This window comes from Cynocephalus volans, chromosome 6 (genome assembly GCF_027409185.1).
Source record: "Cynocephalus volans isolate mCynVol1 chromosome 6, mCynVol1.pri, whole genome shotgun sequence".
NCBI classification, from domain to species: Eukaryota; Metazoa; Chordata; class Mammalia; order Dermoptera; family Cynocephalidae; genus Cynocephalus; species Cynocephalus volans.
In genome coordinates this window covers 140,804,160-140,824,383 of record NC_084465.1, presented here as the reverse complement: position 1 = coordinate 140,824,383, position 20,224 = coordinate 140,804,160, and the positions used below count along the sequence as shown (strand labels likewise).

At 36.3% G+C, this 20,224-nt stretch overlaps 1 protein-coding gene across 2 annotated transcripts in view; it reads left to right on the top strand.

The window, feature by feature from the left end:
* Nucleotides 1-20,224, top strand: part of DNAJC1 (DnaJ heat shock protein family (Hsp40) member C1) — a 222,900-nt gene that overhangs the window by 171,124 nt on the left and 31,552 nt on the right. For both annotated transcript variants that reach the window (XM_063100055.1, XM_063100054.1), the window contains one exon: nucleotides 11,917-12,036. In XM_063100055.1, the coding sequence (XP_062956125.1) occupies nucleotides 11,917-12,036 (120 nt within the window). The remainder of the gene's footprint in view (nucleotides 1-11,916; nucleotides 12,037-20,224) is intronic.

Genomic DNA, 20,224 nt, shown 5'->3' with positions numbered 1-20,224 from the left:
GAGTGAAAGATAGTCTTGTCAACAAATGGTATTGGAACAACTGGATATCCATCAGATCCCCCACTCTGGACTGTACTGGTAAGAAGTATATTCAGCCATGATATCATGATGTAGGACCATGTGACTTCAACAAGAAAATCCAAGTGGCTGAGCCAGAACTAAGATTGATTCCCTTTTGCCCCCTTTTGGCTGGACTACAAACCAGAATATATACCAACCAGGCTGGCCTGGGATTGTCATAAGGAAAAGAAAGAAGCATCATGCCAGTATCAGTCAGGGTGGAATCCTGAATTTGCTAAATAAGTCTCTAACTCTTACTCCTTTCATCACTCGGGAAGTAGCTGAAAGGAAAAGATTTCTTTCTGGAGACAGTTAAATTTCATGACCAAATTCCCTTACAACAGTGTAAAGAACAGGAGGAGGTGAGGGAGGTAAAGTCAGTGACATTTTGAATCAATTTTTGAGGAGGCCTTTCCAATACTCAACAATACCAGATGCCTATGGATGGTAGGGAGCATGCAGATTCTATCAAATATCTTAACTCTTGGCCCATTGTTGAGTGTCTTTTGCAATAAAAGGTGTACCAATGATAGACTGCAAATGGCCCGGAAAGCTGCAAACATGACAAGATTACTATCAAGACCCACGATAGTGTGGTCCAAGTCAGCTGATCAGAAGGGAATGGCAACATAGTAACCTGGTAAAAGTTACAGTGGGAAGACACCACCAGTAGCTCCAAGAGAGAGTCAAAGGTCCAGTGTAATCAAATATGCCAGGAGTAGGAGGGGGCAGTGCTCCATGCAGTGTGGCATGCCACGGTAGCCTCTGTATCAGAAATGTAGTCCTTTAATTTGTGCCCACTTGATAGTGGCGGATGTATTGCCTTCGCCAGCTCAAGGCAACAATGGCTGTAGTCTGGGCAGTATAGGCTCAATTAGCAATTTCAGTGTAGTTGGTCCCATTAGAGAGAACAAGCCCTTACCATGAGCATCTCCATGAGTGGCCCAGACAGTTCAGTCAACAAATACAATTTGTTTCCATTCTTTGTAGCTCCAAAGGGGGCTGTCTTTAATCTGCAGTTTTTCAAGAGGCAAATCAAACAGGCCACTGACAAAAGCCAAGATCCAGCAAAAATATAACAAGGTTCATCAAGGGCAGGGGGGTAGTAGTGGCCAGAGCTATGAGAACGCCTTCAAGTTCTGCTTACTGAGCATAACAGCATCCTTTTTGTTTCATAGCTTGTACTCAGGCTGGACAGCCATAGCAGCTCAAATGATACCATCAGGTTTTAGCTTAGCCTAAACATTGGTGAACCAGGCCCAGGCATTTAGGGGAAACTCTGTGAATTAAAGGTCCCACTGAGCTATGAGATTTGCTTCAGGTGGAGGAGTGGAGGATAATTTTTCTCCCAAAGAGATAGCTGCCACTTTTTCATATGGAGGCAAGATGTTAGTGGGGCCAGGTTAACTGTGTTCTTGAACATAGCATTTCCATTTGATGAGTAAGGGTTGTTAGGCCCTTCTCACCTTATTAGTTGTTGAATCTGGGTTGACTTACCTCAAAATGGGAACATCAGACTAGAGAGTCACAAGGTTTCTATAGGCCAGACAGTCTTTTCTGACAGTAGTTCAATAGCAAGCTAATAGTTACTTTTCAAAAAGGATGCACCTGTTAGCTATGTCAGGGAAGCAGCACGTCCAAAACACAAGGGGCACTTCCCAGTCAAGGCTATTTCCCTTTGTCAGAAGCTTTAGTTGGCAAAATCATCAGTTATAAAGTCTTGCAGCTCAAAGGGGTCATGAGGATTGTGGGGTTTCAAAGGTAGACAGCATGCCACAGCTTGCTAGACAGCTGGAAATGCAGCCTGTTGGTTTGGGCCACTTCAGAGTACACTGTGATTTAGTCCATAAAAAGTACTGATGGAGTTTGGATGTGTTGTTCCCCCAAAACTCATGTAGAAATCTGATCCCCAGTGTGGCAGTGTTGGGAGCTGTTTGAGTCATGGGGGTGGATCCCTCATGAATGGATTAATGCTCACCTTTGGGAGGGGAGAGTCATGAGTGAGATTTCGCTCTATTAGTTCCCATGAGAGCTGGTTGTTTAAAAGACCCTGGTACCTCCCCTAGCTCTCTCTCTTGCTTCCTCTCACCATGTGATCTGCTTGTACCCACCGGCTGCCTGTCACTTTCCACCATGAGTAGAAACAGCCTGAGGCCGACATGAGATGCAGCGGTCCCAGAATCATGAACCAATTAAACCTCTTTTCTTTATAAATTACCCAATTTCAGGTATGCTGTTATAGCAACACAAAAGCAGACTAATACAAGTACCAAGTAGAATGCCAGAATGAGACACCTACAGGGGTACTTCAAAAAATTCATGGAAAAATAGAATTAAAAGATAATACAAATCTTTAAATGAACTTCTTAAAGTACCATTGTACTATCTCCAAGATTTGAATAACATGCTGGGCTTCTTTTTGGTGGTGCATGGTAGTGGGAGATAGCAGTTTCCTTGGCTGCCAGAGGAATTGAGCGTTGTGGGTCTCCCACATAGTCCCAGAAAACTTTGACAGCAGTCCCCTGAAATTTGTTGGGATTTATCAGCAACCCCTACTTGTAGAGGCTGGTGACCACTGCAGTCAGGACTGTTGACACTGAGACTTCTGTCTTGTCAACTAATGGGACATCGACTATATAGCGACAACTTTGGATATATTTAGGCACTTGCTCTAAATCCTGGCTTACCATTGTGGCTAATGGCAAGGGAGTTTATTCATACCCTTGGGGAATCACTACAAACATATATTGGAGGTTTTGCCTCATGAATGTAAACTGATCTTGATCCTTAGGAGCTAGTGGTATGACAAAGAGGGCATTGGCAGTGTCCCTGACAGCTTACTAGGTGCCATCAGTCTATGTAATGGGTTCATTTACCACCTCAATGTCTGGTACAGGCAGGACTATGGGAACAACTGGATTTACTTAGTGATAATCCACTGTAAGTTTCCAGCTCCTATTAGCCTGTTTTACTAGCCATACAGGGCCGTTGTATTGACATAGTGTCTCTTACTACTCCCACTGTCTTTAAGTCCTTAATCAAGGTTGTAATTTCTCTTTTTCCTCCTGGGATTCTATACTATTTCTGTTGGACCATCCAGGAGGGACAGGGAAACAGATTGGGGAGCAATTTAAGTGTCCCATTAGCACTTCTCTACATGCAGCTGATCCTGCTTGGGAAGATCTCCTCTGACCGTTATGGGATGACAAATCTCTTCCTACTAGTAATTTATTAGAAGAAATAAAAATTGTGCATTTAATTGTTAAAAAGGGCACCACTCACAAGATCCTGTTAGCATCCTTTCTCCACTGTGAACCCATGGGTCTGGCTAGGGTAGTGTGACTTGGGCACCCTTTTCAAGAAAGCCTTAAAAGTTTGAGTCTCTCCCCTCATCCAAACTCCCCAGCATACTTGGACCTTTATCTATGTGGCCTTTATCCCCATTGGGAACAGGGAGACCTAAGCTGCTATCTCTAATTGTCATTCTCCTTAAAGCAGCTGAAGTTGGAGTAAAAGGGAAGGAAAGTGTCAGGAATAGGGAGCAAGAGTGGTTCCATGCCGTTAAACAAGGCTTAACATTTATTTTTAGTTTTGAGCACTGGCTTCTAGTCCAACCACGTGCACGCCCAGTGTTTTTGGCCACCCATGGTCTCTATCAGATCCTCATGGCCAACACTGTCTTTCTCAACCTTGAGAAATCTTTGTCTCAGTGCCATAGCCGCAGTGCTTTCTAACTGAGGCCATGGGGTTTGCACCTCTGGCTGACTCAAGCTTGCTCAGTGGTGACCTTCTTTGAAGAGTCCACCTTAATCCAGAGCATCTGCTCTCCCATTACTAAGGTGACATCTCTTAAATTCTCACTCAGTTTCAACATAAGGGCTAAGGAAGTATTCCAGGGTAGCAGGCAGGGATGACCACAAAAATTTACCTAGATTTCTGTGGGTTAATTTCTCATTTTCTATGTCACTTTCATCAGCATTCTAAATCCAATCCAGGGCAATAACAGCCTGAATATTAGTCAAGGCCTCATCCTAGGTTTCCTATAAGAGTGCATCTATCTCTATCTCCCTGAAAGGGCAAAAACAGCCACTTGCAAAAACTTTGAGATCTTTTACAGTTATTTGCAAATAGATTTAAGGCTGGCATGATAGACTACAGAAGAGGTTGAGCTGTCACACAGCTGATTCCATTCTTCCTGAAGAAGCATTACATACCCTGTCCCCTTATCTCCCAAATGAACGGCAGTTGTTCTAATGATTAACCATGTTTTTATGCTCATGGATTTCTCTCCTTTCGTGCTCATTATAAGTGTGTATCTCTAATTGTTGTCTGAAAGGGAGAAAAACTTTATGCCTACCCAGAATGAATCTTAGTACTGATTGTTACAGTGGTACAGACCTGAGGCTGACCAAACAGGATGTCAAGAAAGTCTCCCAACCTGAAAGAGATTTAGCAACTAGTAGGACACCTTTTCACCAGCTGTCTTTGAACCTATTTCTTTGTATTCAGCCTGCAACCACTTCCACACTTCTTCCTTATTTATAGGCAATAAAAGGAAGGGACATTTATTGCCTAATTGACTACATAATTTGGTCAACATGTTCATTACAGATGCCATGGGCTTCCCCCAAGTCCCTGCAAGGCCTTCATCATTTCTCTTTCAGAAAGCCAATTCCTTGTCACTGTTGAAGGGTTGGAGATTTTATCCTACTTACAAGCAAATTAGTTAGCCTGCCACAGCTTTGTGGATGCAGGTAGAAAACAAGAGACTCCTGGGTCAGAGACAAAGGATGGTTTATTGCTGACAGCAGTATCTGGAGTATCGGCATTTTCCCACTGGTTCTCTGAGCCCAATTTCACACAGAGTAATAAGAAGAGGGCCAAATGACCCCAATACCACCAGTGGGTAGTGTTATAAGAAGAATCCTGAGTTTAGGGAACCCAACTCTTTTACAACAAGCAGTAAGCATGGCTGCCTATTCCTCTAGAGGGAGGCATTATCTTCACTATACTAGACAATAAAAATGTTTTACCTTTGATCTCAAGGGAGATACTATCTCTTCCTATCACTGGCTACACATCTGGCTGCTTGAAAGCCCTCACAATTTGGCAGTTGGCTTTCCCCAGAACCAGGCAATCCAAGAGAGACCAAGGCAGAAGCTGTATGTCTTTTATAGCCTATCCTTGGAAGACACATTCTGTCGTTTCCACAGTATCCTATTGGTTACACAGGTCAGCCCTAGCCACTGTGGGAGGAGATTACATAAGAGCATTAATACTAGGAGATGGGAATCACTGAGGACCATCTTGAAGGCTTGTTACCACAATAGCTGTATAACATATTAACATCACAGTTAGCTGAATGAAGAGTATATGAGGAGTTAGCTCAGTTGATTAGAGCGTTGTGCTGATAAGACCAAGGTCCAGGGTTCAATTCTCATACCAGCCAGCTGCCAAAGGCAAAAAAAAAAAAAAAAAGAATATATAAGAACTCTGTACTATTTTTACAACTTTTCTGTAAGTCTGACACTATTTTAAAATCAAAGTTAAAGAATTTTAAATGAAAAGTTAAGTTACAGACTAGAAGAAAATATTCACAATACATATACCTTGCAAAAATCTTGTATCCACAAAATATAAAGAACTCTTACAACTGAATACTTTTTAAAAAGTTAGCAAATGGGCAAAAGACAGGAACACATACTTCACAAAAGTAGGTATTCAGTTGGCACATGTAAAGATACTCAAGGTTATTTGTCATCTTGGAAATGCAAATTAAGTAAGATACACACAGTAAGATACATTTCATTCCCACCAGAATGGTCAAAATTAAAACTGATAATATCAAGTGTTAACAAAGATATGGAAGAAAAAGAACTCTCATGAATTGCTGATTAGAGTGTAAAAGAATGCAACTTTTTTAGAAAAATACTTGTGTAGTTTCTTATTAAGTTAGATGTACACTTTCCCTATGACCTAGCAATTCCACCCCTAGGTATTTATACAAGAGAAATTAAAACATATGACTTCTAAGAAACAAATTGCCAAAGGACCTGTATTTGTAATACATAACCAAAAGCTGGCAGCAATTCAAATGTCCATTAATAGGAGAACGGCTGAACAAATAGTGATATGAATCTATTTTTCTAATATGCGTTGTGAATCTTTGCTCTCATTTTATGGTTTTCCTTTCCATTTTTTAAATAGTTTTTTTAAAAGACCAAAAGTTTAATTTTGGCAAAGTCCAAATGCTTATGGTTTTACCATTTTATTTTTTTTAATTTTTTTTTATAAAAGATGACCGGTAAGGGGATTTTAACCCTTGACTTGGTGTTGTCAGCACCACGCTCAGCCAGTGAGCGAACCGGCCATCCGTATATGGGATCCGAACCCAGGGCCTTGGCGCTATCAGCACCGCACTCTACCGAGTGAGCCACGGGCCGGCCCGGTTTTACCATTTTAAAATCATTATGTGCACACAACTCTCTACTATGAGAGAAGGTTGCTAAAGCCTCTGCAGTGAAAGAGTCTCTGGGGGACAATATAAGGAGTGTCTGTTGTTTTGCAGTTTGGAGAGATTCTAGAGCCTTTTGTTAGAAGGGACCCCATTCAAGGTGGGCCATTTTGCAAAAAACAGCATAAATGGGCTTAAATACAATTTGTAAAAGAGAAATGTGTTTTCTCCAGAACCCAAAAGAGCCTAAAAGAAGTTGGGGGTGCTGAAAGGGTCGGTAGCTGCTTCTCGACAGTGTCATGTGTGGAGAAGTTTTCAGTTTACCAAATAATTTTCAGAAATTTAACCAAGGTGGTAAGGCTTTGCACTATGGGAGAGACAGTGGCCCATCCACTTTTTGTGAGCTCCTTTATATTTGTGTGTTCTGAATGAATGTGCCAAATGAATCTCCTTACAGGAGGAAGACATAATGTCATACCGGTGTGGAGAAAGTAGGGTGCAGTTAAGGTCTTACCCACAAAGATTGTATGTTATGGTGAAGCTGTTGACATACCCCATGGTAGCTGGGTAAAAATGTATTGGTTCTCTTTGAAGGTGAAGGCAAACTGCAGTCGAGAGACTGTTGAAATAGGCACTGAATAGAACATATTTCCCAGTGTACAATATTTAATAGCAAAATATTTACCAGTTGCTGATCAGATGAAATCAGTAATTTCAATAATATTGGGTATGGGTTCTTAAAGAGGTCCCCAGCATTAAGGTTGAAAAGACGGAAAGGGTGCCTCCACCCTGAGGCACCATTCATTCTTCCCAAGTGTAAGAGCAGGCCAAATTGGACTGTTAAATGGACAAGCAGTGGGAATAATCACGCCTTTCCTAAATAGGTCTTGTATAATGGATTCCAGTCATTAAAGGCCCTGTTTCAATTTACATTGGGCCATATTAACTATTTTAATGGAAGAGGGGTAAGTCCATGGGCTCCATTTTATCAAGGCAATTTGTAAGTGTCAAAGATTAATTTTAATTCATTATTCATTGAGTCAAAGAGTCCATGGCTACTATGAGATATTTTACAATAGGTGCTATAACCATGGGGAATTTAGGTAAGACAGTAGTTCCTGTGGTTAAGGTGAGGCATACCTGTTTATCCTCAATATTGTGTTCACCAATTCTCCTGATATTATATTATTTAAACCTTGTTTAAATTTAGCAGGATGCCCAGTATTGATTAAGGGCACGAAGGTTTGCAAATTGGTGTTTTTCAGCAGGTGTTAATTTAAAGCTGTGTTAATAGAGGCACAAAAGCCAATCCCTGCTCTTTTATGTTTTTGTTGTATAAATTCTTTTTGTAAATTTTGAATTACCGATGGGGCCAGATTGTGGACTTCTGATTGAGTTTTTGTTTGTTGTTTCCTCCCTGGAATGGACTGATTTGTGTCTCCTCAAATTCATATATTGAAGACCTAACCCTCAATGTGACTATATTTAGAGATAGGGCCTTTAAGGAGATAATTAAGGTTAAATTAATGAAGTTATAAGGGTGGGCCCTAATCTGCTAGAATTGATATCCTTATACAAAAAGAGTGACCAAAGATCCTCCCCACCCCCTTAACACACACACACACAGAGGAAAATCCATGCGAGGATATAGCAAGAAGGCAGCTAGCCACCTGCAAGCCAGGAAGAGAAACCTCAAAGAATTTCTCTTCCTAAGAGTGAAAATACATTTGAGGTGATTTGCTTTTATTTATTTACTTTTAACGTACCATTTCCTTACATACATATTTGTTAAGGGCATTTAACTCCTCAGTTTTTAAATTGGAAAGGAAAATTGTATAGCTGAAAGCAGAACACAGATTCTAAAACAGAAAGTGTATACAGAACATAGAGGGTAGCAGATAACTAGATTATTAGATATACATCTGATATTTTAACTGGGTGATTCTACATAAAGGTATTCTTTTCTTGGGGAAGATTTCTGAGAATTTGTGAGTTTAGCTGAATCTATTAAAAATAGTTGAATCTAAAATTTTAACTTCTGTAATTATATAAATAATGATCATTAATAGGTCATATAATAGAAATATTTCTCATTAGGGAGTTTCAATCTCTATCAGATAGAAATGGACATTTCCTCATTAAAATATGAAAATACAATAAATAATAATAAATAATAAGTACATTTAAAATTTTTATTTGGCCATAATTTTTTAGTATCAAATAAATTGCATAATACTTTGTAATTGATATTTTATGATCTAAAGCTGTGAGGGAAAAAGTGTATATAAGTTACTTTAAAAATATAGTGTGCTGCTTTCCTCTACAGCCTCTAACCCCTATACCCCAAGAATGTTAAGGATTTTTAAAGGTACTTAAAGGTACCAAATCTTTGAATACAGCAGGTTTTACGACAAAAATCGATAGCAAAGGGACATTATTTGGGAATACAATTTAAATTTCCATGTATGTTTTTACTTTAGTAGATATATTTTGAGGTCACTACATAAAAATATTGGATAATTTGAAAACTTACTTTTTATTTTGTATTCAGTATGGAGATTTATCCCAGAGTGGGGCTTTTCTGATGCAAAATTGGAATGCTTATGTAGTCACAACAGCTGTCCCCACACCATGTGGTTTCTTCCATTACTTTACTGTAGAAACGAATTTTTGGCCCTGTGTTTCAGTAATATTGGACACACATGGTTTTAAGTGGCAAAGCAGTATGCTTATGCATTCATTTGACTTTCACAGCTACAGTTGGCTCCAGATTAGAACAGGGAGAATACATTCACACTATGGCCACCCTCATGGCTGCTGTAGTAGCTGGATCACAGTAGGCTCTCTTGCTTCTAAAGACACAACTAACTATTGCTGTGGAATTACACATTCACCAAAGTACCTTACAGACATAGGAGAGAGAATAATGAATTGCTAAAATGGTTCTCTCAGATTTCAGATGATGGTCCTAGTTATTATCGATCTTTTTAAACATATTAATAATGAAAATCATGGCATGAAATAACTATGAAGCCAGAAGGAAAGATTGTCATAGCAGTAGGTAATTTTTCAGGATATCAATTCAAATATTTTATTTAAAATTTTTCCTTTCCAGAAAAAAAGTGGTACCATACTTCTAGACTCTCATTATAAGGAATTAAAATCAGATTGGTTTTCAGTGACTATTCTCATATATGTAGCATATTTGGAAAGCCAATCTATTAAAAATATGAATTAAAGAATTAGTTAACTATGTGAAACAATGATTTATATTTTTGACATTTTAGACAATTTGCTCTAAAAATATTTTTTTTAATTAATGCGGAAATTAGATGATTTAGTGTGAAATTGCATTGATATACTACATGGTTTGCAAACTGTATCAATGTATATCATTATGCAATTTCAACTCAGTGTTCTTCATAGTATGGTTTATAATGTAAGCTTATATTTAAATTCTCCTTAAAACTTAACTCTTGCATTCCTGAAACCCATTGGTATATGTGTGAAAGCTTCAGCTTTTAGCAATAAAACTATGACTTCCTTGAAAATCTAATTACGTTTTTCTAAATAGTATCTGAATAATACTTTTTGCCTTAAAGTAAAAATAAAGAAGCAAAAGAAAAAAAAAAACCTTCTTGTAAATTTTAAAATCATCTGATACACAAATTAGATTTCTAATATTCATTCAATATCAAAGAAATTCTGACCAGACCTAATGTAGGCTACCTTTTTATATAAGTGAATTTATGCATGTATTGTAGGGGCTGTACTGATGAATATGTTTGAGGCTTTCAGCTCTTAGTGGATACAAAATAGAATGATTGATAAAATCCTCCCTACTATTGGCTATTATTTACTGACTCTTAAGTGGCAGGTTGTATTTATGCCAATTTATCTGCTTCAGGGAACATTCTTGATAGCAGAACAAAGTGAATAAAAGTAGTTTGCTTTGCAAATGAATGCAAATAGGAGAGCCTTTCGGAAAGCCCTTTAACAGGGGCAGTGCACTTTGATTATGAGTGAAGCTGCCATTTGGACATGGTGAAAAGAGCACGCTTGAACCATTGATTGGGGGAGACAGTAAAAAGTCAGGAAGGGCCCCGTTAAGCTTGCAGTGAGGCAGGCGGATGTCAGTGTGGTTAGAGCACAGTAGGAGAATGACAGGGAGGATTAGTGTCAGGGAGAAGCTTTGCTGTAGCTGTGGAGATAGTCCCTGGGGTCACTCACCTCTGACTGTTGTTCTGTGCTGGATGGTTCTGTAATGCAAACTGCCTGATGTATGCCTGTTCATTATCGGAAATGGTGATTAGAAAAGGTATTGTCTCAAAGGTTTCCTTCCTTCTTTCTTTCTTTCTTTCCTTCTTTCTTTCTTTCATTCTTTCATTCTTTCTTTCTTTCTTTTTCTTTCTTCCTTTTTGGTTTCTCTTTCCTTCTTTCTTTCTTTTTTTTTTTTAATTAAAGGAAACTAAAGTAGGTTTCCTCAATCTCTCTGCTGACTACAAGAGTATTGTTTAATACCAGGGTGGTTACTGCCTCTGGTGGGGGATAGTTTAGTGCTAAAATGTAATGTAAAATAATTGTAATGTGGTTGTTTGTTATTTGGTAATTTCTTTTGCCTTATTCAGTTTGTGGTTTGTCTGCTGGTTGTGCTGAGTAAAATGCAGAGAATATGTTTGCTGTTGGAATTTTTGCTTGTGCGGTTTTGTAATCTTTAATATTGAGTTTAATAATTTGGTCAACTTTTAGAAGCTAGTTACCTTCTGAAAAATGAAATTCTGCTTTGCATGGACTTGATGGTTTAAGTCTTGGTCACAAGACTTTCTCATTTTATTTCTGCTCCCAAGTTTTATAAAATGTTAGCATTTAACAAGTTAAACTTCTTGAAAATACATTATTTTAAAAATTGAATATTGTTAAATAGAATGAATTTTAAAAGTATCTGTCTCAGTTCTTATTGTAAACCAGTACATTTATTTGCTCACATTTTCATTTGTACTTGTAAGATTTTGTTTTGTTTTCTTAAAGTATAAATAGTAATGTTATGTGAAGCATTTGTGAGTAGCATTTCATTTCATAGCGAGAATGCATTTCATAGGCTTTGAGAATAGCTTCTCACTTTAATGAAAAACTGAATGTTTTTTTTTTTTTTATGTCTTTAAAAACCTGGTTTTGCAATATTTCTGCTTTCTTATTTGGTATGCAGAGGATAATAAAAAAGTCTGCTGGAGCTTTACATTCTTATGTTAAATATGCAATTCAAACTTTATTTAAACTATTAGATACATTTTAGTATTGTTTTTTGCAGAAACTCATTGCCGATCATTTGTTTCACAGGCTTGTTAAATATTTCAGCAAGCATTCTCCCAATTACCTTCTTTATTTTCTTTAATGTTTTGTAGGCACCTGAATGGACAGAAGACGACCTCAGCCAGCTGACAAGAAGTATGGTTAAGTTCCCAGGAGGGACCCCAGGTCGATGGGAAAAGATTGCCCATGAATTGGGTCGATCTGTGACAGATGTGAGTTCACTCAGATTTGCATTGTATGGAGAGTGACAAACCAGAACAAGCCAACTATGTAGAAGGCAGATAGACATGGGCCCGACATTATCTTTGGAGGAAGACTACAATCCTTTTAAGACCAGGAAGTGAACCATTAATGAAATAAGCAAGAAGCAGATGTGAGCCAGTCCCCTAGACCACAATTAACAGCTGTATGAGGAATTCTAGTGTTTAGAGACTTATGCTACTCTAACTTAATTACAGAAAAACAATGCCAGTTTTTGTGTTTATAGTGACCCCTTTAACTGTGGGAAAAAATAGTTCTCAAACTGATCAGAATTAGAGAGTTTGTATTTCAGCTGGATCTTTTTAACATTGAAGTACAGATTGCTATTTGTATTTAGATAGGTGGTTTGAATTAACTGAGCAATATTCCTACATGCAAATGGAATGTTTGTCTTTTTATTTCAAGGATGAAATCCATCCATCCATTTTGACAGGTTGTTTAACCAGAAGAAACTGTATGTGTGTACACACACACACATACACACACTATATATATGTGGCCATACCTAACATTTAAAAGACAAAGTATTTCCCTAGAAAGTTTTCGACTTAACATTTCGGTGCTTTTTCAGTAGAGTAGAGTAGTTTAGAGTAGTTTAGAGTAGAAAATCTTTTAAAAAGCAGTTAGCACAGTATCTGACATGTGCTAAATACTCAGTAAATGTTTAGTTGAAATTAAGAAAAATCTTTATTTGTATCAGTTATCTAATTGATATTTTCATAAAGGATAGTAAGCACTCTTTTCTAAATTTGCTTTAAATAAATCCTATAGATCTAAAAATACGTAAGGAGTTATTACTGAAAGCAAAGATTTGAATATTCCCTTCATTTCTGTTAGTGCTGGTGTACCTTTAGGTATTTTTTGATAACGAACAATGAAAAAAACCCGCAAAATGATTACTAAAGACAGCTACTAGAAGCAAAAAACAAACAAACAAAAAACTTGTTATAAATGCTATAAGTCACTTTCTATAGTAAACTTCTACTTTTTAATGTAGAAACAAAACTTAGAATAACTATAACTCTCAAGGCCTTTCTTCTTTCTTTCCTTCTTTTGGATAAAGGAGTGGTGGGAATAGAACCTGCTTTGAGAATTTTAAGTTATATATATGCATATTGTTACTACTAAACAAGTCTTTAAAATCATATTTAAAAGACTACTATTTGAATTTTTATAAGATGTTTTGCATTATTTCTGGTTCAAAGTTAAAGTCTGATCATGAGGGAAAATAGCTATTGTATCTTGTAACAAATTTTTTTTTGCTGTTTCATGAAGAGACCAATTACCTTGAGTGACTGAAGAAAAACCATAAATATACTTTCATGTACCTTTACATACCTAAGAATGTTACTGAGATGTACATATTATTACCTGTTTGTAAGGTTTTTGTAAAAGATAGTTAATAATGACTTATTAGTAAATATCTGGCCAAATTAAGTACATTTCATGGTTATTGATATTTTAATTTCAGTACTATGACTTTATTATACAGCTGCTATTAATATAGTAGTAAACAAAAATTACTAAGTTTTAGAAAGTTACAAAAAAATTGGTTTAAAAGGATCCAAAACTTTTAGTTCAATTGCTTAATGAAAAAGAATAGTACACTAATTTAGTATCTCCTTTGAAGACAGCACTACCTTTAATTTTTTAGGTAATATTTCTGTGAAGCTCTTCTACATTTAATGCTAAAGGCAGATAGGAAATTGAGTGGAGCAGTATTTTAAATTAATTTGTTGTCATTAAAACCTGATTGAGTTTTATCTGTATTTTTAAGAGGAGAGAAATGTAAGTTTTAAAAATGCTAAGAATATACATTGTATAACCAACAGAGTCTCCTAGATCTAGAATAGCTATACTTAATTTACAAGAGTAGTCTTGGTGCAAAGCCATCTTTTTAAACTTTTGCAAATTCATCCCATGTGTTTCCATTTTTTTCTCCTAGCCTTTACCCAAGGGAGACTGATTACATGTCTGCAATAGATATTTTTTTCCTTTTATAATGGACTGACAAACGTGACTTTTTGAGGTTTTTGTTGTTGTTTGCCAAGTGCTTGTTTTCGTAATACCAAAAGTACCTTGGAAATAAATATTTAACAAGCCTAAGCTTTTGTGCCACCAAAGAATGCCATTGTAACTTTTATTCTATGTCAGTATGTAGGAGGGAACTTCAAAAAGTTCATGGAAAAATAGAATTAAAAGATAATAAAAATCTTTCCATGAACTTTTTTTGAAGACAGCTCGTATTTAGACACAGTGCATTTTCATTCTGTAAGCATCATCTCTGTAGCTGGACTATACATTTCATTGCAATAACCGCACACACACAAACACACGCACACCCAATAAATCACTCTAAAAGAGAACAGGTGCTGAAGACTCAGCTAACTCGTTTTAGTAACATACAGGAATGACATTGTGAACTACATTTAGGCAACTAAAATGGGTTCAGCTAGTATAGTTCCCTTTTGTAGAATGCTAAGTGAAAATTAACCACACTTTAAAAGATCACTTATGCTTCTTTTTGGCTTATGGTGTTAATTAGATTTGTTTTCATTAAGTATTTGGCTATGAAAAAGAAGCCAGGTTTAGTTGATTGTCATCAGAACCTCTGTATACTGCCCTGATCACCTGACCAGTTCTCCTTGGCTCTGCACAGCTGTTCTTTGACCTGGTTTCCTTGCTAAATTTGTAGCTTCAAGCTTAGTTCTCTTTCCTTCAGGAAATGATTGACCTTTTGAGGGGAAAGGTGAGAGTATGCCATTGATGGGACCTGTGTGGTTCTTTATTTGGGTTGACACATCACAGTGAAAAATCTTATTTTATTAAGAAAGGAATTAAATGTATTAATTATCATAATTATAAGAGATTGCTAAATTTGACTCTGGATAAATACAAGCAATATTTTCAGTTTTTAAAAAAAATTTTGCTGGGCCGGCCCGTGGCTCACTCGGGAGAGTGTGGTGCTGATAACACCAAGGCCACGGGTTCGGATCCCATATAGGGATGGCCAGTTGCTCACTGGGAGAGCGTGGTGCTGACAACACCAAGTCAAGGGTTAAGATCCCCTTACCGGTCATCTTTTTAGTAAAAAAAAAATTTTTTTTTGCAAAGTATATTTTAACTCATATATCTAAAGTGTAAGATCTACTTTATAATGGATTAAATATTTTAAATGTTAATACGTACCTTTTAGCAAATAATTTTGGTAACCATAAAGGACAGTCAAACTATAAAAACAACAGAGGAAATAAAAACTGTCTGGAATGTAAAACCACTTTAATGTAATTATTAACTGCAGGTTTTCTAAATTAAGGTCAGGGAGCCTCAGATTTCTTGCTTGTGAAGTAACATTATTCTCTTGCCTGAAAGGATGTAAACTGATTCTGCTTCTCTCCGTGGTCACTAATCTCTGCTTTCTGGTTGTGATAACAGACTGATTGGAGATTTTCCGCCTGTTTGGAAAAGGCTCAGGTAGGCAGCAAAACAAAAGACAGGTGGCTAGATTTAAAAAGACTTTTATAATTAGCTTAGTGCCATCGTGTGAGTTAAAAGGTGTATAGTTAGATAAGCAATCCATTATGCAAGTGAAGAGGAGGAGGGAAAATAAAATTCCCAACTTTGTTCTATATAACTACAGATAGCGAGGAGATAGAGGAGATATCTATTAAAGATTTTATATATTGCTGTTGTGGTTGTTTCAAAAACACATGAGTGGATTTTTCAATTGAAAGTAAGCTTTATGGTTTATCATTGAACTAAATATATAGTTATTTCAGCAAATATATTGCTATTACTTTTAGAGTCAGACTAGCTCTACACAAAATTGTAAAGATGATGTGGAATGAATGTTCTTTTGGTTTTCTGTCTTCATCCTCCCTGTCTCCTTACCAGCTTCCTGCTGTAGCAGTTCTCTTGGTCTGTGCCTCATCTTATTCTCTCCCTTTTTCCCTTATTCTCTCAACTTACAACCTTTAAAAGTATTTAAATTTTAGAAAGGAATGGATACTTTATCCCATTCTCCTTGCTAGATGAGTCACTAGCTAGTCTAATAATTTTTATATGATATTAATAGATGATAATTTAATGTGTTACCAAATATCATACACACACACACTTGTATTTTAGTAGGAATCTACAGGTTTTTATCCCAAGATTAAGAATGATTGGTGTAAGAGTTTCAGGCAAACTGGTTGCCTGTTTGAAGGAGAGAGAAGCAAGAGTGTTATTTTGAAGTAGTAGGTCCTTTTGTGCCCATCAGATAAAGCTACATAATTAATTACTTAATCTCTCCATTGGCCTGGTTAGAGTTTTGCTATATATTATGTAATTTCTAGAGCAGAAGTTTATAGATTTGCATTCCATGTCACCATTTTTATTTCAACATTGAGCAAAGTCACACACAGGACATGATTATAAATTGTATATTCACTACGTCAGAATAACATTGCAAAAATCAGTTAAGAGATCAAACCAACATTTATTTATTTATTATTTTTTTAAAGATGACCAGAAAGGGGATCTTAACCCTTGACTTGGTGTCGTCAGCACCACGCTCTCCCAAGTGAGCTAATGGCCATCCCTATATAGAGGGATCCAAACCCGTGGCCTTGGTGTTATCGGCACCACACTCTCTCAAGTGAGCCACGGGCCGGCCCTCAGACCAACATCTTTTTTTTAACTGTGTTAGTGATAAATTTATTTCATTGTTCATTTTTGTAGTATTTTACACTTTTCAAAACATTTAAATATATATTGTTTTACTTGATCTTTACTATTACAATGTGAGGTAGATAGGCAATCTTTATTTATCCCTATTTTATAGCTGAGTAAACTGATGCTAAGATATTTCTTCAAGGTGACAGAACTGTTAATTAGTGAAATTGGGACAAAACCATATATTTTGATTTCTTATGTAATATGCTCTTACCACCACTTAATTTTCCTTTATTGCTGTGTATGAAAAACACTTTAAATTTATCTAGACTCTTATCATTACACCTTTTTAAATAAAACTGTTCATAGCAAAAAAAGAAAAGGAATTTTAAAAAATACACTCAGTTAAAAATTTTTTTCTCTCATCCACCATAATAAAACATTAACATTTTGTCATATATTATAAGACATTAGTCTTCCTTATCTAGGCTTATGTATGTATATAATATTAACAGTATTAATCTGTATCCTGTCATTTTCACTTTGCTGTGGAATGCGAGCATCTTTTCATGACAATAAATAACATTCACATCATTTTTCTAAACAATTACAGAATATTCCATGTTGCCATGATATAATTAAGGAGTATCCTACTTATTGACATTTAAATTGCTTCCTTTTCTGCTATTTTATTAAGGTGGACAAGCTTATTAAAAAAACTCATCTCTACATATATCTAGTTATTTTCTTAGCTTGTATTCCTAGAAGTAGAGCTACTTAGTTCAAGAATATGAATGTTTTTAGAACCTTTGGTGGCTGTAAAGTTGGTTAGAACAATACATAGTCCCACTGGTGGTATATGAGAGAGGTCAATTCCTCATACTCTTAAATGCTGAATATTGTTTTTTTTATTTTTCAGCATTGCTGTCAAGTGAAAAAATGTTATAACACTGATTTTTGTAAGTTGTCTCCTTAAATATTGGTCTGATTTCTAATAGAGTTTGTGTTAAATCATTAGGATTTTAGGGTAGGCCAGTTGTGTCTTCTGCAAATAATACTTTTCCATTTTCTTTATATCTTATTTTGTTATCTTATATGGATTGTATTAGCTAGCAGTTCCAGAGAAATATTATATTACAGTAACGGTGATTAGTGCAGAAAAAATTCTCTATTGTTTTCTATTTTAATAAGGAAACTTAATGTTTTGCCATTAATATCAACATTAGTCATTGATATGAGATATATATTATGCTGGGGAACTTTCCTTCAATTTAATTTTTTCAATTCCAATTTATTAACAATTGTTTTCAGGAATAGATGTGAAATTTTAACAATGCTTTTTTAGCATCTCTGGAAATGATCATGTAATTTTTCTCATATGACCCCATAAGGATGAATGTATTATCAAAGTCCTTTCTTTGTATTTCTAAGATGCACTCAGTCATGTAAAGTTATTCTTTTAATAAACACCTGGATTTGATTTGTTAACTTATTTAGGATTCTTGCACTTACATATGTAAGTGAGAATATTATAGAATTTTTGGTGTTTTACTAGTTGAATATCTTTTGGTAGGGTTATAGCAGCCTTCTAGAATGAGTTTATTCCAGCCTTCTAAAATTAGTTTATTATACCAGCCTTGTAGCATCTAGATAGTCAAGAAAATATTGAATTCATAAAACAAAGGATAGGATGCCACACAAAAAAGAATGAGAACAAAAATAAGCATGCAAATAAATGAAGTAGAATAGTTGAAAGTTTTCATTAGGAAAATCTTCTGGAGAGCAGAATACAAAGATATAGTTTTAAGACGTTATAGAAAAGATACAAAACACAGGGAATCAGTGAAAGAGGTCCAAATCTGATTAGAACGTGTTCCGGTGAGAGAGAAAACAGAGATGGATCATTGTTCAATAAATAATACAATAAAATTTTCCCACCTGAGAAATGTAGGGACAACTGAGACCACTTTGAAAGAGCCTTCCACAGTCAAGTAGGATACATGGAAAATATCCTGGGAAAATTTATGAATACTGAGAATACAATCTTTAAAGCTACTATGGAGAAGACACCTCCAAAGTAAGACAAATTGGAATGACTTCAGATCATTCACCAACACTAGATTCTGGGAATCATGGGAACAGTGCTGATATGGATTGAATTGTGTCCCCCAAGTTTTATGTATTAGAAGCTTGATCCCCACTGTGACAGTGTTGAGATGGTGGGAAATCCTATTGTGATGATTGAAACATGGGGCCTTGGGGAGGTGATTGGATTATAAGGGCCATGCCCTAGTTCATGAGCATGATACTGAGAGCTTTAAAAGAAGAGCATGTGAAAGTCTCTCTCTCTCTGTTCCACTATTCTGCCATGTGAGACTCCTGAGTTACTGTCACCATCAAGGCTTTCACCAGATGTTTTCCTTGGACTTTGGACTTTTCAGCCTCCAAAACTGTAAGAAATAGATTTTGTTTTCTTACAAAGTACCCAATTCCAAGTATTTTGTTACAAGCAATAGAAGCAGACTAATATGAGTGCCTTCACAGTTCCAAGGGGAAATGGCTCTGAATCTAGAACGGACGAAGTGTGATGGTAAATACATGATGTGAGGACTTCTACCCTTTCTTAGAAATTTTCCTGAGGCTGTACTCCAGCAAAAAGAGGAATAAATTAAAGGGGGCAACATGAGATCCAAGAAATAGTGGTTCCAAACCGAGAATAGAAATCACAGCACCCTTTGTCCATATAGCAGGCCAAGACAGCAATACATCTAGGAGTAGGAGAGCTAAGGATTGCATGACAGGGACCCTGAGAGGAAAGGGAGGTCTTATAGAATAGATAATATGGCTGAGAACCTGGAAAAATGTTTATGTGAAAAAAGGCAACTAGAAACTCCACAAAGAACAGAAAACTGTACAAAAGAAGGCATAGTCCCAATTTTAATATACTAAAAAGTGGAGTGATTGAGTGAAAGAATTTGATGCTGGGAACATTCTCCTTTGAGTGATACAGAAGTGTGATCACAGCATAGTACTTGTTTCAGTAGTAAATAATATTTACCATACTATAATTAGGTAATATCTTACATGATGGCTTTTCATATTTTAAACAATTTATATATTTTATAGGAGGGTTTCAGTTCTTAAAATCATCAGATTGTGGAAGACTATGGCATGTTGTTCACCAAAATATGTTTTTTCCTCCTTCTCTAGTAGATTTGTAGTGAAGTACATATGTACCCAAAAACCCTGCGTTCTTAATTCTCCCAAGCTCTAATATAGCTACATTACTAATTTCTTTTCGGGGGAACATAACTGAAGGAATATGTGTTCATAGGAATTCTTATTCATTTTCCCCTTCCACTGAGCTGGAATACTAACCTGCAGCTAAGCTGCAATCATGCGAGAAAAACAGTTCCCCTAAGGAACTGTGGGGAAACACAATAGAAAGAACCTGTAGTAAAAGAAAAATCAGATAGTGACAGA